This window comes from Hermetia illucens, chromosome 1 (assembly GCF_905115235.1).
Source record: "Hermetia illucens chromosome 1, iHerIll2.2.curated.20191125, whole genome shotgun sequence".
Lineage (NCBI taxonomy): Eukaryota > Metazoa > Arthropoda > Insecta > Diptera > Stratiomyidae > Hermetia > Hermetia illucens.
Window position 1 is genome coordinate 345,210 of NC_051849.1, and position 24,793 is coordinate 370,002.

General features: G+C 42.1%; 1 protein-coding gene across 2 annotated transcripts in view; it reads left to right on the top strand.

Moving 5' to 3' along the window:
* Positions 1 to 5,372: 5,372 nt before the first annotated feature.
* LOC119651002 (myosin light chain kinase, smooth muscle-like) overlaps positions 5,373 to 24,793 on the top strand; it is a 29,864-nt gene continuing 10,443 nt past the window's right edge. Inside the window, exons 1-5 of one of the 2 annotated variants that reach the window (XM_038054292.1) lie at positions 5,373 to 6,491; positions 6,548 to 6,680; positions 19,441 to 19,609; positions 19,670 to 19,715; positions 19,783 to 21,337. In XM_038054292.1, coding sequence (XP_037910220.1) covers positions 5,476 to 6,491; positions 6,548 to 6,680; positions 19,441 to 19,609; positions 19,670 to 19,715; positions 19,783 to 21,337 — 2,919 coding nt within the window. In that variant the 5' untranslated portion in view covers positions 5,373 to 5,475. Of the gene's footprint in view, positions 6,492 to 6,547; positions 6,681 to 12,416; positions 12,758 to 19,440; positions 19,610 to 19,669; positions 19,716 to 19,782; positions 21,338 to 24,793 lie in introns of those variants that run through there. The other variant, XM_038054298.1, reaches the window with a different exon arrangement.

The window sequence follows — 24,793 nt, forward strand, 5'->3', positions numbered from 1 at the left end:
GCCGTGGGCACCTTCGATCTATCTAGTGTCACCACCGCACAACACTTCTCAACGTTAATCGCTTATCCAGCCATCCACGACTATTATTATCGCATCGAGAGTAGACCGGGCACGCCAAAACTCATACTCTCACTCCGGTCGATCACTTGCTAGCTCGATAGATGAAGTAACCTTGTCGTATATAACTCCCCTTCCCCAGACTCTCCGGGTAATATCTACAAGAAAAATAGTGTGATATGAAGAGGACACGCGAAGTGGTTTTTGCGGAAACAATTTTTGTTTCTTTCGCCAGGCAGAAAACAATTCGTCCATCGCAAGTTTTTCCAAATATATCAGTGTGGGATATCAAATGAAAGCTTTCGAGTTTTTAACAAAAATAAATAGATGCCTTTATATAGAAGCCTCAAAATACATTTCATACCAATATTTGTTCATATAAAGTTAATAATGGTATATTACTATGTTTTCGTATTTATTGGAGAGTCCTCCTTGAATTAATCCTAGGATTACAAACATAAAGAACGATATAGGTCATGATCTTGAAAAGTTTGATTGGAATCCTTTGTTGTCCTTTTATTATTAACAAACTTATAGTAAGTCAAAGTTTTCCACTTTATGAGACAGCACTGACTATCCGCATTATATTAACGCCTTACTATGTACAAATGGAATCATTGAACCGAATTTTATCACATACCTTTCATATCTGAAATTCCGAGCTTCCGCCTTGATTAAGATTCCTGTCATATTACGTATAATCAAACATTTTCCTACTGTTCATCTAGTCTTTTATTTGAAAAACTAAGTCTCTTCAAATTAGCTTGAAATATTTGCTAAAATTGCCAGTACTTTTTGATGAACTTATTTATTTAACTATGAGAGAGTTCTCCAACTTACCTGGACGTTTCGTAGGTGTTGCGGTCATTTTATAAGACTAAGGTTGCTTTTCTTCTAGGACGCAGATGCCATTGCAACACCTTTGAGTGAGAGTTAGTACGTTTTTCCTGAGAAAGATTACGCCCTTAGAGTGTCGTTGAGAATTTTATTTTCTTCGTCTCTCTTCAAATAATCGCTTGTTTCCCAATTTCTTGCAGTTCAGTTTTAACAAAAAATCAGTAGCTCTCTTACTATAACTGATTTTATCATTGCGTATATTTATACATGCATTTCGCGAACGACTTACTCGTATGACTGTAGTTGCAGTTACACTGTGCAAGGAAGGTTTTTTGTCAGATCTTCAACTTGCAATTCCAGTTGCAGCGTACATTATGTGTGTTCAGCTCCTCGTTTTAAAGGTTTTATGTAAACACAAAACCTTATTAAAATCGGTTTACTGTCTGTCTGTCTTTTTTTTTTTGGGCGGTGACTCGTCGTGTTCAAATCGATAAAGATAAGCCCGATAACCTCCATGTCCACTTAAAAACTGTGTTAGCTCGTAGCTTAGTTCCCCGTGATTCCTTTCCATCCATCTTCGAATGTGTGGAATGATACGGTAGGTCCAACGGCCAGTTTGTGCCTCGTTCCATCTCTTTTGCCATTTTGCGATGGATTCTCGCCGTGCTAGTTGCCGTCGAAGTACAATAGACTCACCGATTGCATACATATTGTCGTAGAGACGCCGACCTTCATCCGCCAAGATGTCTATGGGGATTGTCCCTGCCAGTACATATGCTGCTTCTCCTGATGTCGTTCGGTAAGCACTGCATATCCGGAGTGCACTTAGTCGATACGCCATTCCTAGTTTTCCGCAGTTTGATTTATTTTCCAGAACGGTTGCCCAAACTGGAGCTGCGTAGACTAGCACGGAACTAACTACCCTTGAAATAAGACGACGTCGACTTTGTCTTGGTCCACCAATGTTCGGTAGTATCCTCGAGATCGTTACAGCGATGGAAGATGCTTTAGTTGTAGCGCTCTCAATGTGTTTTTTAAAGTTGAGTCTTTTGTCAATCATTACTCCCAAATATTTAAGCGACTCTTGGGAGTAAATTGTTTTTTCACCAACTTTAATTTTCACGGTCGTGTCTTTCCTTCTTTCGCTGATTAGCACTAGTTCCGTTTTATGTTCAGTAAGTGATAGACCGGACTTTTTCAACCAGGAATTGATCTCCCATATCGCTTCATTTGCATAGATTTCGATCTCGTCTAAGCGTTTTGCCACTATTGTTACCCCGATATCGTCCGCAAAGCCAATAGTTGTCACGCCGTTAGGAAGGCGTAGCGTCAGCACTCCGTTGTACATAATTAACCGCAGTAAGGGACCTAAGACAGACCCCTGTGGTACGCCGCACGTCATTGGGAATAATTTCTCTCCATAGTCCGAGTTGCAATATAATCTTCTTCCAAGAAGAAATGCAACAACGATACATACAATGTACTTTGGAACTTTTAGTTTGGTTAGAGCCTCTACGATTTTCGTCCACTTTGCAGTGTTGAATGCATTTTTTACATCGAGTGTCACCACTGCGCAGCATTTGTCATCTTGTATTTCAGCACGAGCCAGGCCAGTCACCATGCTGATTGCATCGATGGTTGATCTCCCCTTACGAAACCCGAATTGGTTGTCGGATAGGCCTCCTTCCTTTTCCGCAACAGCGAGCAGCCTGTTGTATAATACTCGTTCAAATACTTTACCAATGGTATTGACCAAATATATCGGTCGATATGAGGAGGGGTCTCCCAATGGTTTACCTGGCTTCGGAATAAGTATCAACTTTTGCAGCTTCCATTGCTCGGGGAATTCTCCTTCTCAAAGGCATGCCGTAAAGACTTTGGCAAACATACCTGGTGCTGACCTGGCTGCCACTTTCAAGGCGCTATTCGGGATTCCATCTGGCCCTGGGGTCTTATTTTCAGCGAATTTCCTTGCTGCATCAAAAATTTCCTCTTCTACCACTTCAGGAATTTCGTCGGGGTTTACATGCGCTTTAGGCAGATTTGTGTAGTTCACATCCTCTGGGAAGAGAGTGTCCACTATGTTTTGTAGTAGTTTTGGACAGGTAATCGGTGGGGAGCGCTTGCCTTTCAGTGATGACATTACAGACGCCACCCCATGGATCAGAATCAGCTTCGGTACACATCCGCTTGAAATGTTCGGATTTGCTCTTCGTGATAGCTACTTGCAATTTTTTCCTCGCGTTCTTGTATTGCATGTGCAGCTCAACGAATTCAGGTTGATTTCTTCTGCGCTGGGAGCATCTCCTAGCTCTGAGGCAGCTTTTCCGACATTCCTCAATTTCTGAATTCCATCAGAAATTAGGATTTCGTCTTCGGAAAGCGATACGCCGTGGCATAGAGGCATCGCATGCCCGCTGCAATTTTTCCGCGGCCTGTAAAGCTTTTTCTTGTGCGCTTCCCGATACTAATGTGTCATCTAAAAGTACCTCCTTGAACATTTCTTCATCGAATTTGTTAGTTACCCAGCTCATCGTTATTCTTTTTGGTGGCTTCATATAATTCCTACGCGAGGTTTGGAAGACAATAGCCTGATGATCGCTATGTGTGTACTCTTCGCTAACATGCCACTGCAAGTCTTTGATAAGGGTGTCACTGACGAAAGTGATGTCTACTACCGATTGTAATTCTCCCCTCCGGTATGTGTTGGCTCCCCCAGAGTTCGTAAGTACGACATTTAGACGCGAGAATGCCTCTAGCAGTATTTGCCCCCTTGCATTTGTTTTTCTGCTTCCCCATTCTTCTGCCCATGAGTTGAAATCACCGGCAATTATTTTGGGATTATAGCGCCTGGCATCAAAAGATAGTTTCTCAAGCAACAAAGTGAATTCCTCCAGCGTGAGGCTCGGGGCTGCGTAACAACTATAGACGTATATACCTCCTATTTTGGCACGTGTAAATCCGTTCTCTGGATGTTTTTTTACATCTTCTATAGCACGACTTCCGCAGCTCCATATCGCGGCTTTGCTGTTTTTGTCAGCTACCCATACTCCTCTATGAAGATTTTCATATTGTTCGCATACAATAGCTACGTCGACATTATTTTCAAACACGCTCTGGGAGAGCAGGTTTTGGGCCGCTCGACAGTGGTTCAGATTTAGTTGCATAAACTTCATTTGTGCTTATTTATGAACGCCTTTCTGAATACTGGGCAATTACTGCTTCCTGCAATGTGGGCTGTCTGTCTGTCTGTCCGTCTGTCTGTCTGTCTGTCCGTCACACGCATTTTTCTCGGAGACGGTTATAGCGATTGACATCAAATTTGGTAGAAAGGTGGGAACTGTGAACGCTCACACATACAGTGAGTTACATCCTTTTACGTTGAATTTAAGGGGGGGGGGTCCCCATACATGCAAAAGGGGGGTGTAAAAAATTTTTTCATCAAATATAATCATGTGGGATATCAAATTAAATGTCTCGATTAGTACTTTTCGAAGCCGGTCTTAGTTTTGACTTTTGTTGAAAAGGTGGGGAGTGCGGGGGTTGAAAGTGATTATTTCTTTAAGGGGGCCATTCTCGGAAACTACCAAACCGAAAAATCTAAAAGAAATCAGGAGGCTGCCACTATATGGTGCCTGGGCTCCGAAATACCTTTCATACCGATATCTTTTCAAAGAAAGTTAATAATAGTATATTGCTATAATTTTTTGTAATTGGCTGGAAACCCCCCTTAAATTCATCCTAGCGACACGAAATTCAGTGCAGTGATGTAGGCAGTGATGTAGGCTATAATGTAGAGCATGATCATACCAAGTTTGATGGAAATCGCACTATTACTAACAAATTTATAATACGTCGAAGTTGTTGCTTCTTTGAAAATTGAAGATTATCAATGTCAATATCACCCGAAAGTGGACATATGAATATATTACGTGCTACGTACTAAGAAATACACAAAACCTTTCGTACCTGAAGCGTCCAGCTTCTGGTTTCCCGACTTGTCCTTTTTTGATTGTATTCTAGCTTTGCTTTTTTCCGGGGTATGTCTTTGCTGCCGACGGGTTAGAACACAATTATGGTTTACCTATGATATTCTCCTCTATACAAGTGATCACGGATTAAGCTCCATCTCTCAAACTTTTCAGTATTAACGAAGATACTAGCGTTTAAAGTTTTTCAAAAAAATTCTTCCCTTTCCGGCCATTTTCCCGGCACCTAGTATATATATAGTGAAGAGCAATTAGTATTTGGGTTGAATCTAGCCCAGACTTATATTTTGTTCTTCTTGCAGACCCTCCAGGAGATATTCCATCGGAACCGATTATAGTAGACGTCGGACGGAACCATGTTAGTTTGGCCTGGGCGAAACCTGAATCATGTGATTCTGCACCGGTGTTGGCATATAAAGTGGAAGCATGGTTGGTTGGCAAAGATGGAGGAGCTATTTGGAAAGAATTGGGAATGACCCCTATCAATGGATTCGATGCATTCAATTTAAAATCAGGATGTGAATACCACTTTCGGGTGACGCCACGTAATCGTTATGGATGGGGGAAGTCAACGCAAACAACTAAAGCTACTATGGTGGGTGATTCACTCTTACTACCAGAATTTACTAAACTCTTGCCAGGGCAACGGAAAGCATTGATAAATCATGAGTGTACGTTGGAGTGCATAGTACGAGGAACTCCAAGACCAACTGTTGAGTGGTTTAAAGATGGATATCCAATAGAATCGACAGATCGCGTGTCTATAATGAACATAGGATCGATTTGCAAGCTGAGGATAAGTCAGATATTTGAAATCGATTCGGGTAGGTATACCTGTGAAGCAACAAATAGCCAAGGCAAAGCTTCGACATTCGCTCGTCTCCAAGTTGTTTCCGACCCGCTAATTTACGAAGCAGATGTAAATTTGAAGAAATATATCAACGGAGAACTTCAGCCCACGGAAGACATGCTCCCTCATTTCACAATGAGACTTCGTGATAGACGAATTCAAGTAACATATCCAGTTCGTTTGACTTGCCAAGTTATAGGGCTTCCTGAACCGAGTATCAGTTGGCAGAAAGATGGTCAAGAGATTGAAAACAGTGAGCGTTACTTTATATGCGACGATGGGCAATTCAACACATTGGAAATTGCGTCGACATGTTTGAATGACTGTGGAGTATACACAGCAGTAGCGAAAAATGAGTTGGGATCAGTGTCATGCAGTTGTACATTGACTGTAGATAAAGGAATCCGAGCTTACATTATGCCAGAATTCTGTGTTCCTTTGGATCCTGTCTATGTTTTTGAAGAAAACAAAGAAATCCGTCTTTCAGCTCAAGTTGAAGCATACCCAGTGATTGGAGTTTCATGGTTGAGAAATGGAATTCGTATTCGCCCAAGTCGCCGAATTTTAGCCAACTTGGATCGTGATGGCTTTGTTGAATTAATTATTGCGAACGCCAACCAACGTGATGCAGGTATTTATTCATGCATTGCATCCAATGCTGTGGGACGTGTTGAGAGCAATTGTCGGGTTGTAATGGACACGGAGAAGTGCGAAAACGTTATACCACCAATGCCCACTATAAGAAGCCCGGACTTACCGTAAGTGAAATTTTAATAAATTTCTCAGAGTTGTTTAAGGTACATTTTGATTTTAGATATTCAAAGGAACCGATGTTTATTACAAAACCCCGCTCGAGCGAAGCATTTGAGGGAGACACTGTTATTATACAATGCGAAGTTATCGGTGATCCGAAACCAGAAGTCATTTGGCTCAGGGACTTTTTAAACGTAAGTATCTTTATTGGCTTAAAGTAATAATAATAATAATCGTTGGCGCAACAATCCATATTGGATCAGGGCCTTGAAGTGTGTTAGAGCACTTCATTCAAGACTGTAACGGTACACTACAGCACACTGTAGGAGGCAATGTGGTCAGCATTACGCTCGCCCGAGATTATTACCTTGATGTGACTCAGGTACTCATTCACAGCTGAGTCGACTGGTATCCGACGTCAAATCACGATACAAATCCTACTGCCACCAGTGAAATTTGAGCCTTGTGCTCTAACCACTCAGCTCCCCGGACACACAAATGGCTTAAAGTGCACAAATAAAAAAGTAACAATTTCGGAAAAATTTCATTATTAGCTAAGTTTACTTACTTGCTTTGGACTGGAAAGAAATTTATGTTACAACGCATCAAGTTACGATGTCTTACGAAAAAGTGCAACTTAAATATTCGTGTTACCCTTAGAGCTCTAAGCTTATTTTACCTCAATTATGCCAAGAAAGTTGTTAGGCCATAATCATCTATAACTAGTAGCTCACTCTGATCTTGTCCCATGATGCATTAAAAAGAAAGCTTCGTCTGTTCTACAATGAATAAATGTATTCCCTTCAGTTGTTGCGTATGTGGATATGATAAATAAAAGCAAGATCTAGCTGTCAATTACTTCATGTCAACAGTATGGTCACCTAACAAGATTCCCAAGACCTTCTAATCATTGAAAGAGCCGCGCCGGTCGATGTTACTGTTTTAATAACCACCCTTGTCAGACTCTTGGGTGCGAGCCTGTCCCTAATTAAGTTATTCAAAAGTAATATACATATGTCTATACTGTGGACTTCTCTTGATTTTTTTTACTAATTCAATGATACTTGCCCAATGTAATCAATACGATGCGGGCGTCTAGACCACCGCCACTGTAGTAGTTTGTCGTGCGAGGTTGTGTCCGGCCTAAATTTTCCTCAAGGGGTCGTCGTAAATAAATTTGTATGAGAACTTGTAACTTGCGAGCATCATCCTTTTTTCAATGGAGCCCCCATCTAATAACAAAGAGAAAACTTTTATGCGGGGTGCTATCCTTGAACTCTCCGAAGTAGTGAAATACCCGGGAGTGACTTTAGATAAAAAACTTCTTTGGAACAAACATGTAGAGGTAAAGATGAAACGAGCTCTCACAGCTTATGGACTGTGCAGACGGACCTTTACCTCGACATGGGGATCAGGCCTCATGTGGTAATGTGAATATACGTTGCTGTCATTAGGCCGATATTTGTTTATGCATCCGTAGTGTGGTGGGTTAAGGTGAGACAAGAAGACTTTCACCGTAAACTAGCCGCACTGCAAAAAACCTATCCGGCGCAGCTCTAAATGCGTTACTCAATTTGCCGCACTTGGATATATTTATTCAGAGCCCTGCAATGAGAGCAGCTCATAGATCAATTCGATTAGATCTATGGGGAAACAACGGATGTGGCGGCATAGAGCACTGGAAGAGTTGCTGGGAATACTGAATCCAGTTCTTACAATGCCTTCCGATTCTCATGTCCCCATACGTCAATCCCCAGGTTCGGGAGCCGGAGTCTACCTCTCGAATAAAAACGAGAAGTGGGCTTTTTTTGAGACAGATTTTTCAAGCCGAAATTTACGCGATCCTATGGGCGGCAAACTGGGTGACTGACTAGCGGTTGAAAGGCAGGCGTATCGCAATCTGCAGTCATAGCCAAGCTGCATTGAGGGCGTTGAGCAGTCCTTTGATCACCTCGAAAATTTTTCAAGAATACAGAAATCGTTTGAACTCTATCTCTTGATTCAATACGGTCGAACTAATCTGGGTATCTGATCATTATGGCGTAGAGGGAAATGAAATCTCGGATGCTTTAGCGAAAGAGTGGTTAATCTCTCCTATGTCGGGACCGGAATCAACAATTGGAGTATCAGTAGCACTGGCTAAGTCTGTCTTCAAAAACTGCGAACAAGCTCCCCACAATAACAGGTGGCAGAGCCTAAATGCTACTCGAGACACCAAACATTTCCTGCCAGAACCGAACATGCGTACCGCAAAGTTCATCCTGTCGACAAGCAGGAGGACTTGCAGGAGTATTGTGGGCATTCTGACAGACCATAATTCATTAGCTGGGCATATGTTCAGAATAGGAATTATTCAAGACGATACGTGTCCATCCTGTAATGAGGAAGCGAAATCCACGAAGCATTTCTTATGTGAAAGCTCCGTCTATGGACGCATCAGGCATCAGATCTTTGGTGCCGATGTTCTCCAGTTGCCTGGGGATGGCGAGTACAATCAGCCAACACGGCCTGAGTGCTCAGAAGCTGTAGCTTCTTCCCCACCGCACACACACACACACACACACATGTAGTTCCAATATTACATTTCAGAAAATTCTGGAATAGATAGAGGAGAAGGTCTAAATGTGGCCCCCCCTTTTGTTTTTCGAGCATGAAAAGAAAAATGAAGATCGGCATGTGCTATGCATTTCAATATTCTCCTGGTCATTGATTCGTAAGGAAAAAACATGATAAAATTCCATATATTTTTAACAAAATCGTATATTTCGACGTATCCAAAATTTTGGTTTTGATGTAAAGTGTGGGTAATATGGCACCCAGGGGGCCATATTGGAAGTATGAAAAATTCTTTAAAAAATATTCTCCAAAACTTAACAATTAAGTAAAAAATAAACAATAAATTACCTTCTTTTCTTAAAATTAAGTAAATCCATTAATAAAAAAATAATAATGAACATAATAAAAACGAAATCAAGATAAAATACATATAAAATAAAGTTATCGGCAAAAATCGCAAATATAATAATCTCCTTCGTTTCCCGCACAAACGCAATGAGCCCATAAATTGCATCCCTGGCATTGAATCCACTCCTCCCCTTGTTGGTCATTTGAATACCTTGCATCACAAAATAAGCATTCTGCATCTAAGCTCGTTGGTATTTTATCATTTGAAGGTCCTTCGTCGAAGCTGTCGGATTGTGTGTCTAAATGATTTTCATCTGAGACAGTGGTTTTCCCTCCACGGCTACGACTTTGGATATTGTCAGGATTCTGATTTCCATCTGAAGCACTTGATGTACCTGCCAGGTGTCTTCGCCCTCGATTCGAAGTTTTATTTTTAGGTTTTGGTATTGGTTGAATAATTTCTGGTGAAACTATGATGTTTAACTGATGATGCAACAACTCATCTCTTTGCGATGCAGTCAAATTTTCCTGTGTGTTGCTCCCTGGGCGGTTTTCGGAAGTGTTTTCATCGTTATAAACTTGAGCTTCTGCTAAAAAATCTGCGTCAGAAAAAATCTGCGGATTGAAGGGGTAGATTCCGGTGACGCGAAATCCATTTGCAGCGATTTCTTCTGTTGAGCTTCGTAGATAGGCTCGACCAACAATTCGGCGATATCGTAGGGTTTAAGCAACCAATCGGAATGCAACAAGAAATTTCGGATTTCTTCACTATAATAGGTTTTTAGTGCCCCCATAAAGGTTTTATCCAGGGGCTGCAATTTATGCGTGGTGTGAGGTGGAAGAGTAACTATTGTTACATAGTTCTCATGAGCTAACTCCAGAAGTTCAATGTTACGAGTGTGGCTGTAATGCCCGTCGAGTATTAACAGTACAGGCGACTCCTTAGTTGGATTTGTTTTAGAAAGAAAATGACGAAACCAATCGGTGAATAAATTCGTTTGAATCCAGCCGGATGGGTGGACTTTGCCGATAGCACCATGCGGAGCTCCTTTCATAAGTATATCGGAATAATTTTTTCTGGGGAAAATCATCATGGGTGGTATAAAAAACCCGGAAACATTCATACAGCAAACCACGGTCATCAATGATCCTCGTTCCGCAGCAGTTAAAGCACCTATTTGTTTTTTGCCTTTCTTCCCAATTATTTGAGGAACTTTAGATTGAACGATTGTCAGCCCGGTCTCGTCAACGTTGAAAATGCGATCAGGAGGGTATCGAATTTTTTCCATTTCCGCCTTCAAAATCTCAAAAAATTCCTTTACTGCCTCACGGTTAAAGCCTTGAACACGGGCAAAAGATGTTCCTAATGGTTTCCTTAAAGAAAGTTCGTGTTTGTGTCTTCGTAGAAAAAGGTCTAACCACGAACGCCCTGCTATTTCCTTTGTAAAATTGTTGGGTATGTTATTTTTCAAAGCTAACTGATAGGCCATTCGCCGAACATCTATTCGTGTTAGACCATAGTATTTCGCTTCCATTAGAAGAATATACTCCACGAGTTTCTTTTCTATATTAGGTGGAAGTACAGTTTTCCTGCCTAGCGGTTTTTCAACAATTTTTTCAGACTCTCCTAGATCGTGCACCAACCTTCTTAATGTAGTCCTCGATACGCCAAACATTTTTACGGCTTTTTTGTAACCCATCGTCTTACTCCTGACTGCATCTATAGCTTTTTTCATTTGTTCCGGGTCCCATGTTTTCCTCTTTTTGGCTACGGTTAACATAATGCTGTTCCGGGGCATCTATAGGAAACAATGCAGCAATCTTTAATACTTTTGTGTTTCAAACATCGATTATGGCCCCCGGAGGCCATAATCGAAACCGAACGGGGGACCATATTAGACTTATGCAATCACAGAAAAAAAAAGCAAAAAATAAAACGAAAAGTAAGCCGTGCTTCAGCATTACCTTGATATGTAATACTGCTGAACCTGTAAAAACTTTTTAGCACAAAACACCATTTAAACATGCCACATTTACAGGAATATCGACAACAAATATCTTCTTGGAAGAAAGTTAGAAGAACACAAAGAACAGAAACTAGAATTTGTCTCTACCATTTGTCATTTAAATGACATATGGATACATGAAAAAACAGCTGTTAAGATTGTGGTTGTTGCACAGTGGCGTTTTTATCTGTGGCTGTTTTGTGTCGCATAGAATCGTAGGGGGCCAAAATACCAGCAGGGGCCAAATTTAGACCTTCTCCTCTACATATATTTAGCTGAACGCACAAACCCTTTTGAGGATACTCCTTTTCCCTACTTTGGTAGTGCATTCTAAGCTATCATTTAATGATTCATGGTCGATGCCTGCAATTCTGATTCACTCAGTTTCTATAAAATTGATTGCACCGATGAAATCTGATTCACATATGAGAAGCTTACTATAGAGTGCATTCCACTGAGGAGTCTACTCTATGCTGAGCTTTTCATATCTAAATCAGATTCGCTGCTAGTGGTACATTCAACAGATGGAGAGGCAGAAATTGAACTGTTTTCAGAAATGCTTGATTTCATTATATATTTCATAATATTTCAATTATAATTAGAATTTAGAAAATGACTTCCATAATTAGTTGTTGATTATTCGGTGCAGCTGACAACTTATTTAGTTACCTAGTTAGTAACTAATTTAGTTATTAGTTGATTAACTATTACATAGCACTGGAATGGATCTTCGGTTCCTGTAACGTAAATCGCACACGTAGAAATGTGAAACTCATATTCGAGGATACCTAGCGAATCCACTACACCCGCGAGCTTTAATTCGTTTCATATGCGACTATCAACCTAGTACACGATCGCCTTAACATTATAAAAACAAATTGCTGCTTATACGGGTTAGATATCAAAAAGAAAAACCTTTTCGTTCGCAGTATGTTTACTCGCATAAGAGGTAACCTACATATATATACATACGTACCCACATGCCGAGGCAAGTGTGTAAGCATCGAGAGTTATTTTATCAAACAGTGCAACGACGAACTCGGTGTTGATCGGTTACTAGAAAATATTTCCTACAATCAATTACGACTATATGTATACGTCTAAGTTCGTATCTTACTAGAAACATTGCTAATCTCTTAGTCTGTTGCCAAAACTGATAGTTTTCGGAAGTTTCGAAGTGTCCGAAGTCCGAGATTGACTGTTGAGAGTAGTTTACCTGGAAGTTGGAGAAAGTATTGCATATGGAAAATCGAAATATGCAATAGGGGCATAGTGACTTTCGCTTGCAGTTCATGAAATTTGGATAAATCGAAAATTAGTTTGAATCGGAGTTGTACCTTTGCAACTTCGGCAGATTTTAGGTAAGTAGAGTAACTAGCTAGATTCAACTGAACTGTTCATTTATTCATTGTACCAATCTAAACACCATTAACAAGGAGAAAAGATGATGGCTGGAAAGTAAACACATTCTTATTTAGGATGTGAGCAATTCAATCTGCTTAAAATCTTATAAAGGTGAACTCCTCGCTTTAGAAAAATAGGATTTCGTAATGTATTGGATTGCTTTTACTTGAAGGAGAGATAGTCCTTGATCCAATTGACCACCATGCATATAAACTTTAGTAACATAAACCTCTCCCTTAAAAGCGCAATTAATTACACTAGATCAAATTGATATCGGAGAGAATTGCGAAAGAAATTTTTAAAATAAAAATAGCATTTGACACAATTAAATGTACTCGTACATGGTTGGATAGAACAGATGGTCGGCAAACTAGACAACCTGGACTGCAATTCAATGCAATAATACCAAGTGGTGAATCCCAACAAAGCCATCGTAAACAATAAAGACAATCGTACCAGAACGCAATATCGGAATGTTTATACTGCGCCCTTCTGTGCTGTTCATATCTATTTATAATATTATATATTGCAACAAGATCACTGATTGTTTTCTAAACACGTCCAGAGAAACATTCTGAATTCTTCAAAGAAAAACTTCTGGCTTTTCGCCAAGTCATTATTACACGTCTTATGATGTATGTACATATGTATATATAGGGTATGAAACACCATTAGATAGAAGAATCGGTGTAAACCATGTTTTCTTTAAAAGATGTATCCCTCTAATCCGAAAACAGGTTTTTGGGATCTTATAAAAAGATATGTATGGTTGGATTGACACGGTTTAAACGAAATATGGTAGAGAAAATGCATGTTAGCGAAAGTTCCAACTATTCATCCACCTTTTTCTCTAAAGTTGTACCTTAAACCGTATCGGGCTGATTCAATGTTTGGGAAGCCCAAAAAGAAATTGGAAGATAGTCGACACTGAAATTCGCTTTAAACGCTACTAATGAGACACTTGCACACTGCATAGCCAAGACATATTTGCCGCTCTGCTAGACTGACCTTGACCATATCTACGTACTTGTGACAAGTGAAATAATATATTACATATCGCAACGACATACTAGGTAATCGAGTTTTCCATTGTAAGAGTATAATATTATTCATTGAAAAGAAAACGTGCCGAATGCGATAGTGGTGCCGGTACGGTGAAAAAGTAGAAGTAAACGCCACTAAATGTTTTATGTATGAAATTCGCAAATTTTAGCTTTAAAGAAGTGGAAATCCGCATTTGATGCAGTTCAAGAGCCACTTAAAATCTGGAAAATTATGGACCAAATTCCAAATACCTCTATTATTTTTTCCTTGTACACTTTTCCTGATAATCCACTTTTTTTGCAATTTCTAGTCCAATTATACCGAACGCCACTCTTTCATTCGATTCGCCATTAGAATCAAAATAAATCTTAGAAGAAGTTTCCTTCATCATTATCAACGCCGCAACAATCTGTATCCGGTCTAAGCCTGCCTTAATAAGGAACTCCAGACATCCCGATTTTGCGCCGAGATCCACCAATCCGATATCCCTAAAACCTGTCTGGCATCCTGACCTACGCCATCGCTCCATCTCAGGCAGGATCTGCCTCGTCTTCTTTTTCTACCAAAGATATTTCCCTTATAGACTTCTCGGGTTGGATCATCCTTATCCATGCGGATTAAGTGAACCGCTCACCGTAACCTGTTGAGCCGGATTTTATCCACAACCTGACGACCATGGTATCGCTCATAGATTTCGTCGTTAGGCTACGTAGGCTACGGACTCGTCCGTCCTCATGTAGGAAGCCAAAATTCTTCGGAGGATTCTTCTCTCGAACGCGGCCAAGAGTTCACAATTTTTAAGGTTTTGTTTGTAAAACAAAACCTTATTAAAATCGGTTCACTGTCTGTCTGTCTGTCCGTCTGTCTGTCTGTCTGTCTGTCTGTCTGTCTGTCTGTCTGTCCGTCACACGCATTTTTCTCTGAGACGGTTGTAGTGATTGACACCAAATTTGGTAAAAAGGTGGGAACTGTGAACGCTCACGCATATAGTGAGTTACATCCTCTTACGACGAATTTAAGGGTGGGTCCCCATACATGCAAAAGGGGGGTGTAAATTTTTTTTTCATCAAATATAGTCATATGGGATATCAAATTAAAGGTCTCGGTGAGTACTTTTCGAAGCCGGTCTTAGTTTTGACTTTTGCTGAAAAGGTGGGCAGTGCGGGGGGTTGAAAGTGGTCATTTTTTTAACGAACCCATTCTCAGGAACTACTGAACCGAAAAATCTAGAAAAAATCAGAGGGCTGCCACTATATGGTGCCTAGGCTCCGAAATACCCTCCATATCGATACCTGTTCAAATAAAGTTAATAATAATATATTACTATAATTTTTACTAATTGACAGGAAAACCCCCCTTAAGTTCACCCCAGAATCACAAAATATTGCAGCAATGTAGGCTATAGTATAGATCATGATCCTGCCAAATTTGGTGAAAATCGCACTATTACTAACAAAGTTATACTAGGTCAAATCTGCGCTCCTCTGCAAATTCAAGACCATGAATGTCAATATCACTTGAAAGTGACTTTTTTCACATAATATATGCATATTTTATGTGCTACATGCTAATGGGACAAATGCACACCCAAATCTCTTTATAAAAGAAATACACAAAACCTTTCATACCTGAAGCGTCCAGCTTCCGGTTTCCCGACTTGTTCTTGTTAAGAACCCAAGTCTCCGAGGAATGCATAAGGACTGGCAAGATCATTGTCTTGTACAGTAAGAGCATTGACCCTATGGTAAGACTTTTCGAGCGGAACAGTTTTTGTAAGCTGAAATAGGCTCTCTGTTGGCTGCCAACAACCGTGCGCGGATTTCATCGTCATAGCTGTTATCGGTTGTGATTTTCGACCCTAGATAGGAGAAATTGTCAACGGTCTCAAAGTTGTAGTCTCCTATCTTTATTCTTCCTGTTTGACCAGTGCGGTTTGATGTTGTTGGTTGATTCGTCTTCGGTGCTGACGTTGCCACCATATATTTAGTCTTGCCTTCATTGATGTGCAGCCCAAGATCTCGCGCCGCCTGCTCGATCTGGATAAAGGCAGTTTGTACGTGTCGGGTCGTTCTTCCCATGATATTGATATCGTCAACATAGGCCAGTAGTTGGATGAACTTTAAAAGGTTAAAGAGGACGCATGATAGGGCATCCCTTTGATGTCGAATGGTCTTGAGCGTGATCCTGCTGCTTTTATCTGGCGTCGCCCATTAGTCAGGGTTAGCCTAGTCAGTATTATTAGCTTCGTCTGCATACCGAATTCTCCCTTGGCCGTGTACAGTACCCTGGTTATGTTATCATAGGCGGCCTTAAATTCAATGAAAAGATGTTGAAACTGATGGCCGTATTCCAACTGTTTTTCCATCGCTTGCTGCAGAGAGAAAATCCAGGTAAGGGCCAATGATATTGTGGGCGTATGGGGCTATGTGGACTAGCAAGATAGTGGAGAATATCTAATAGATGATACTCAGCAACGTAATGCCTTTATAATTGCTGCGCTGTGTGATATCTCCCTTTTTATGTATGAGACAGGTAATGCCTCTTTGCCAGCCTTCAGGCATTAATTCGCTGGCCCACACCTTGAGTATAAGTTGATGGACCGCTTGGTGTATTTGGTCGCCTCCATATTCAACCGATTCCGCTGTAATTTCGCGGGTCCTGGCGAGTTATGACTTCTAAACCGATGAATTGCACCGACTGTTTCTTCTATACTTGGTGGTGGCAGTATTTGCCCATCGTCTTCAGTTGGCGGGACCTCCGACCCGCCGATATTTTGGTTGTTCAGTAGTTCATCAAAGTACTCAACCCATCGCTCCAATATGCCCATTCTGTTGGATATCAGATTTCCCTCTTTGTCTCGGCAAGATGAGCATCGAAGTATGTAAGGCATCATCCTGCTGACTTGTTGGTAAAACTTCCGCGCCTGGTGCGGCTGCTCCCTGTACTTTTCGGCTTCACAGACCTGTTGGTTTTCCCAGGCTTCCTTTTTCCGTCTGTGAAGTCGCTTCTCCGTTCGCCGGTTCGTGGTAAGTCTCTGCGCGTACCCGCGTTCTTTGAGAATCCAACATTACTCGGTATGCAGTATTCTTCCGTTCCGTTCCGACTCTTTTTGCGACTGGGGCCAAATATGCTTGTGGCCATATTTATGATAACGTTCTTCAGGTGATTATGAAGATCATTTGTTGAAGAAGAAGAAGTTTGCTTGCACGTTATAAATTTTGAGTTGATTGAATGGACATTTTCTATTTGCGGATTTGATTAGAGAGAGATTAATGCCTGTATACTTCATACATCGTCATCATCTATGGCGCAATAACCTGTGTCCAGTCTAAACTTGCTCCAGACCTCCTGAACGTTGATGTAAGTGCAACAGGCATCTTAAAGCCCACCAAACGACTGATCTATACTGACGATATTGACATTATGGGAAGAACAACCCAAGATGTACAATCTTCCTCGTCCAGATCGAGCAAGCGGCGCGAGATCTCGGGATGCATATTAATGAAGTCGAAACGAAATACATGTTGGTAGCACCAAAAGCTAAAGAAACATGAGCACCAAATGGCACTGGTTAAATGAGAACAGTTACAACTTCGGAGCCGTTGATATTTTCTCCTATCTAGGGTCGAAAGTCACAATTGCTAACAGTTACGATGACGAAATCCCCACACACATCTATAGGTCGTTCCGGGACGTGTTTGACACTCTAGTTCCCAATGAAGTTCCCGTGATTTCCAATAAGGTTCAAGTCATCTTGTCTTATTATTTAGGAGGAACCTGTGACAAGGCCCATGTTGCGGCTGCTTGTGGTACGTTGGCTGATGGTCCTGAATCTAGAGAGTCTAGAGGTCCTAGCGTTCGATGCTGCCTTCAGGTGCGATGGTTCGGCCTGTGCTTACTGTCTTTCAGGCCATCAAGGTAGCTTTCTCTCCAAACTTGTAAATTACTCAAACAAACTAGTGGGGAAAATACATGCCTTGGCCTCTGACCCCTGTTTTAAGTAACTGAAAATTCTCTGGTGCTCGGTTCATGTGGGGCACCCATTAAGTGAACCTGTTCATGTAGAGGCTAGCAAGTCTCTGATTTCGTATCCCACGAAATTGGTGGAGCCCTCCCCTGTTGATATTCTGAAAGCCTTTCAGGAACACTCATACAAGGAGTGGCAGGATGACTTTTTGGTAGCGTCATGGGTGAAAGGAAATTTTTTGTCAACATTTACGTGACTTTACTTATAATTAAACCGGAGGCCATGCGGGTATTTACAGCTTCCTAGGAAAAATTACTGAATCGCCTTCAAACCAGTCACACATGTAATAAAGTCTCTCTCAAGAGGTTTGGAAACATACCTTCGGACATATGTAGAACTTGTAAAGTTAAAGAAACTAATGAACACACAATCTTCTAGTGTAAGGAGTATGCCAGGTTCTGGGTAAAGTATAGATGATATTACAAGTATTTTAACCTTGAACAAATCCTGTTTAGTAGCGATCCTTAATTTATGACCTTTTATATTTTTTATAGGGGGCTAGAGTCAGATTATGATACTTTTTCCATTATCTCGCGGGGCGGCATTTCCTGCCACCACTATCTTTGGTTCTTGGTAGTACACATAGCAAATGAGCACCATTATTAACCGGATGCTTCAAAGTTAAGCCGACCTATCTCTGCGTCTTGCCATCGTGGCCTGAGGCAATACTAAATGAAGAACTTCGTCAGTCTACGGGCCAGATACCCGTGGAAGAGAGGCAAGCAACTAGGTTTGATAAAGAGATAGGGCTGTTTCCTCGGCCCACCAAATGTTTACACACAATCCATCTCAATTTAATTGACCCTATGTGAGACTCGCATGGTTTCACATATTGACTGAATGATCGGCATGTGGCGATACCTTTGAAAGACACTTTACCTTCAGTCTGGTTCTGAGGCTCTCTGTCGAGATTGGTGTGTCGGCAGTTACAACCACCGAATTCTCCCTTTTCTCAGAGTTAGGCAAACTCTTCGCCTTCAAACGTCACCGGGCAACCGCAGTTCCGCGGAGCTAGTGTACGGGGAGAACTTATGACACCGTAGCGACCCAGTTTGTTGTTGCAACTTTGAGCAGACGCAATGCGGAAACTGAAGCCGCCATCACCTGCCAACCATATAAAAAACGTGGCCGACATGTGTAGGCATCTCAACTCCTGGACTCATGTCTTAGTTAGAATGGACACTTGTCGGAGGTCACTGCAGTCTTTTCGAGATCCTCGAGGGAAACCAACAGCATTTTAGCCTCGATGTCAGAGTCGTGATCAAAAGGTTCTTCCTGGCCTGGTTAAAACCTTTCTTCTCGGAAGAAAGGACATCCAGGCAGATCCAGAGGCGCACGAGACGTCTGTTTTGACTTGCGACAGCCGAGCAATTATGAGGACACAGAAATAAGTGAGAGGGACGTAAAGATGTAGTGCAAGTGAAAACAGATCCGCTCCTGCACAAAATATTATAATAAGTTAATAAAAGTGTGTTCAATCTAACAAAACACCAGAATAGGCAACAGGTTACAATATAGTCCATTTTATCGTTCATAGAAAAATGTAGATTTTTTGCAACTTTTTTATAGCCTGACTACTATAAGGATGCACCACACTTCCGACGAGTTGGAGACGGGCCGGAATACAGATTAGTAATTCCTCGTGCGAAACTAGACTTCACTGGAACATATTCCGTCATTGCAAAAAGTTGCCATGGAGAAGTTAAGGCCATAATTTCCCTACAGATATATGCAAAAGGTAATTTGTTCATGACATGATTTGCAAATACCAATAAAACTTCTATCTTCCTTTGAACAGATATTTCGAAAATCGGAGCCATGGACAAGGGATCTATTATACACGGGTATAATTAAACTATTAAATTGAAATTATACGCTAATTTCAATATTTTATCTATTTCTAATATTAAGGAATGTTGAAACGTTACCATCGGTGTCACGGCATTTAAAAGACATTCGTTGCTGCGACGGCGACTCAGTAACTCTCGAGTGTTACGTTGGGGGTGTTCCGGAACCGATAATAATTTGGGAAAAGGATGGCCGCGTATTGGCTGCTCAAAGAGATATTGTAACTACTTACGATGGCTCACGCGCAACGCTTTCAATTGAAAGAATCTACCCTGAAGATGAGGGCGAATACACGTGTGTCGCTTCGAATAACATTGGTAGAGCCTACTCGACGGCCTGTATCATAGTCGATGTGCCTGAAGAGAAGGAAAATTTCTTAAGCACACAATTATCTAGACCTCAAGGATTATTATCCACACACTCCACACCTCGATCAACACCAAGGACCACACCGATCAGGAGCATATCACCATTAACACTATCTTACAGAAATACAAGCATAGATCTTTCGTCAAAGAAAAAAAAATTTGCTGCTCCCAAATTCTTAGCAATTCCGCATAATAAAATAGTGGAAGAAGGGGAAACTGTACGCTTCCAGTGCGCCGTGAGTGGACATCCCATTCCTTGGTCAACGTGGGATAAAAATGGATCAGTTGTCACCCCTTCTGCAAGAATTTCAATAAAAGAACGAGATGATTTGAGATTCCTTGAAATAGAAGAAGTAACTTACGATGACGCAGGTCTCTACCGGATTACCGTCGAAAATGACTACGGGCGAATTGAAGCTACAGCAAGGTTGGATGTTATACGAGGTCGGAAAAGTACGTCACGTCCAATAAGAACATATAGTGCATCTCCGCGGCGGCATCTTTACTTTTCACGAAGACTCATGGGAAGTTCGTCAACTATCGGAGGACGACTAGCACTTTCATGCATGTTGAGAGGTTCATCAGTGCCTACGCGAAAATTCTACCACAATGGAATGGAAATAATTGAAGATTCCCGAACATCGATAACATTTACAGACACAGTGATAACGCTGACGATAGACGACGTCCAGGAAAGAGATCAAGGTGTTTACACTTGTGTGGCTCAAAACGATTTGGAGACGGTTTCCTCTTCTACTGTTGTGATCCTGAACTCACCTTCAGCTGAGATATCAGTTGGCCCGCCAGAAATCTGTAACCATCTTTCAGCGCACACGACCATTCAGGAAGGACAATCAGCTGACTTAACTTTTGAATTTAAGAGCATAGAACCTTACACTTACCAGTGGTTTAAAGATGGAATTGATCTGCCGAACTCAGATGAATTTTCCTACATAGATCATGGAAATGGTTGCTTGGCGCTACGAATTTCAGATCCATTTGATATTGATTCTGGATTGTATACATGCGTAGTAGAAACGGCACACGGAAATTGCCAGACGAGTACAGATTTATTTATTCAGGAAAATATACATATCGGCGACAATTTAGAAATTGTGAAACCTCCCTTGCCAAGTATGGGCTTTCCTGGGGATGTTGTATCATTCTATGCCAAAGTGTATCCCCATGATGCGGTAGTAACATGGAGCCTTTGCGGACGAAATGTCGAAAAGGATACAAGAGAATTTTCGGTAAGTGAGATTAATGAAGATAAAACTTAGTTTTTAGTACGCAACTACAAAATAATCATCATCATCATCAACGGCGCAACAACCGGTATCCGGTCTAGGCCTGCCTTAACAAGGAACTCCAGACATCCCGGTTTTGCGCCGAGGTCCACCAATTCGATATCCCTAAAAGCTGTCTGGCGTCCTGGCCCACGCCATCGCTCCATCTTAGGCAGGGTCTGCCTCGTCTTCTTTTCCTACCATAGATATTGCCCTTATAGACTTTCCGGGTGGGATCATCTTCATCCATACGGATTAAGTGACCCGCCCACCGTAACCTATTGAGCCGGATTTTATCCACAACCGGACGGTCATGGTATCGCTCATAGATTTCGTCATTGTGTAGGCTACGGAATCGTCCATCCTCATGTAGGGGTCCAAAAATTCTTCGGAGGATTCTTCTCTCGAACGCAGCCAAGAGTTCGCAATTTTTCTTGCTAAGAACCCAAGTTTCCGAGGAATACATGAGGACTGGCAAGATCATAGTCTTGTACAGTAAGAACTTTGACCCTATGGTGAGACGTTTCGAGCGGAACAGTCTTTGTAAGCTGAAATAGGCTCTGTTGGCTGACAACAACCGTGCGCGGATTTCATCATCGTAGCTGTTATCGGTTGTGATTTTCGACCCTAGATAGGAGAAGTAGTCAACGGTTTCAAAGTTGTATTCTCCTATCCTTATTCTTCTTCGTGTTTGACCAGTGCGGTTTGATGTTGTTGGATGATTCGTCTTCGGTGCTGACGTTGCCACCATATATTTTGTCTTGCCTTTATTGATGTGCAGCCCAAGATCTCGCCCCCACAGCCGCCTGCTCGATCTGGATGAAGGCTGTTTGTACGTCTCGGGTGGTTCTTCCCATGATGTCAATATCGTCAGCATAGGCCAGTATTTGGGTGGACTTGAAGAGGATCGTACCTCTTGCATTTACCTCAGCATCACGGATCACTTTCTCGAGGGCCAGGTTAAAGAGGACGCATGATAGCGCATCCCCTTGTCGTAGACCGTTGTTGATGTCGAATGGTCTTGAGAGTGATCCTGCTGCTTTTATCTGGCCTCGCACATTGGTCAGGGTCAGCCTAGTCAGTCTTATTAATTTCGTCGGGATACCGAATTCTCTCATGGCCGTGTACAGTTTTACCCTGGCTATGCTATCATAGGCGGCTTTAAAGTCGATGAACAGATGGTGCAACTGTTGTCCATATTCCAACAGTTTTTGCATTGCTTACCGCAGAGAGAAAATCTGATCTGTTGCTGATTTGCCTGGAGTGAAGCCTCTTTGGTATGGGCCAATGATGTTCTGGGCGTATGGGGCTATTCGGCCTAGTAAGATAGTGGAGAATATCTTATAGATGGTACTCAGCAACGTGATACCTCTATAATTGCTGCACTGTGTGATATCTCCTTTTTTATGTATGAGACAGATAATGCCTCGTTGCCAATCGTCAGGCATTGATTCGCTGTCCCATACCTTGCACACAAGTTGATGAACCACTTGGTGTAACTGGTCGCCTCCATATTTAACCAATTCGGCTGTAATTCCATCGGCTCCTGGCGACTTATGATTTTTAAGCCGATGAATTGCACGGACTGTTTCTCCTAAACTTGGTGGTGGCAGTATTTGTCCGTCGTCTTCAGTTGGCGGGACCTTCAATTCGCCGATGTTCTGGTTGTTCAGTAGCTCATCAAAGTACTCAACCCATCGCTCCAATATGCCCATTCTGTCGGAAATCAGATTTCCCTCTTTGTCTCGTCAGGATGAGCATCGAGGTGTATAAGGCTTCATTCTGCTGACTTGTTGGTAAAACTTGCGCGCTGGTGCGGTTGCTCCCTGTACTTTTCTAGTTCACAGACTTGTTGGTTCTCCCAGGCTTCCTTTTTCCGTCTGTGAAGTCGCGTCTCCGCTCGACGGAGTTTGTGATAAGTCTCTGCGCGCGGCCGCGTTCTTTGAGAATGCAACATTACTCGGTATGCGGCATTCTTCCGTTCCGTTGCTAGCTTACATTCATCGTCAAACTAGCCGTTCCGACTCCTTTTGCGGCTGGGGCCAAGTATGTTTGTGGCCGTACCCATGATAACGTTCTTCAGGTGATTGTGAAGATCATTTGTTGATGCTTCATCTCCAGGTCCTCTGTTGACTGCGGTTATTGCGGCATCCATTTCCCTCTTATAGGTGTCGCGGAGGGTTGTGTTGTGGATGGCTTCAGTGTTCACTCTCACCTGATTGTCAGAGGGGATTCTAGGTGGTATTGTTATTCGAGCTCGGAGGACCATGCCAACGAGATAGTGATCTGAGTCTATATTGGCCCCCCTATATGTTCTGACATTCATCAAGGCTGATAGGTGGCGGCGTTCGATCAACACGTGGTCAATTTGGTTGAAAGTGGTCCCGTCTGGAGAGGCCCACGTATGTTTGTGGATCGCTTTCCGCGCAAACCAGGTACTTCCAACAACCATTTCGTGTGACCCTGCTAATTGAATAATCCGTAGTCCGTTATCATTTGTTTTTTCGTGTAAGCTATGGGAGCCAACGTATTGCCTGAATACGGGCTCCTTCCCTACTTGGCTGTTAAAATCCCCAAGTATGATTTTGATATCATATTTGGGACAGGCTTCGAGGGTTCGTTCTACTGCCTCGTAGAAGGTATCCTTCTCCGACTCTGCAGTCTCCTCTGTAGGGGCGTGAACGTTAATGAGGCTTATATTTCTAAACTTGCCTCGCAAGCGCAGAGTGCATAGCCGTTCGCTTATGTTTTCAAAGCCGATAACAGTAGGTTTCATTTTTTGGCTGACTAAGAAACCTACTCCGAGCACATGGTTTACTGGATGACCGCTATAATATATGGTGTAGTGGCTCTTCTCCAGGAAACCGGTCCCTGTCCATCGCATCTCTTGTAACGTTGTTATATCAGCCCTATATTGGGACAGGGTATCGGCTAGCTGGTCATCAGCTTCATCTCTGTACAGGGAGCGCACGTTCCATGAGAAAATGCGCAAATCGTTGATCCGTTGTCATTGCCGGGCCCGTCGTTTTAAAGTCCATCCTGTCCGAGGCTCCTGTTGTGGCTTCGTAACAAGTTGTTTTCCGTGTAGGGTTGTCAGCCCTACCCAAACCCCTACCTGGAGGACTAGTTGGTACAATTTGTCCCGTTTTTAGGCGCGGGAGACTCGCCTTCATCCTTCTCCGTCTGCAGCTTTTCGTTACGAAAGAGCTCCCAGCGGTCACCACGTGGAGTTGGAGATAGGGTTTGGTAGTAGAGCTGTTGGTGTTGGTTCAGCAGGCATTTCCCAGGTTTTATGCTCCATCGTGGGTACCAATCCATGTTTCGCCCTGGGACCTATACTACCCTTTGACCACCTACAAGATAATACCAGCTTATTTCAAGGGCAAGATATCAGGTGAGTTAGAGACAAATGTTTCCCAA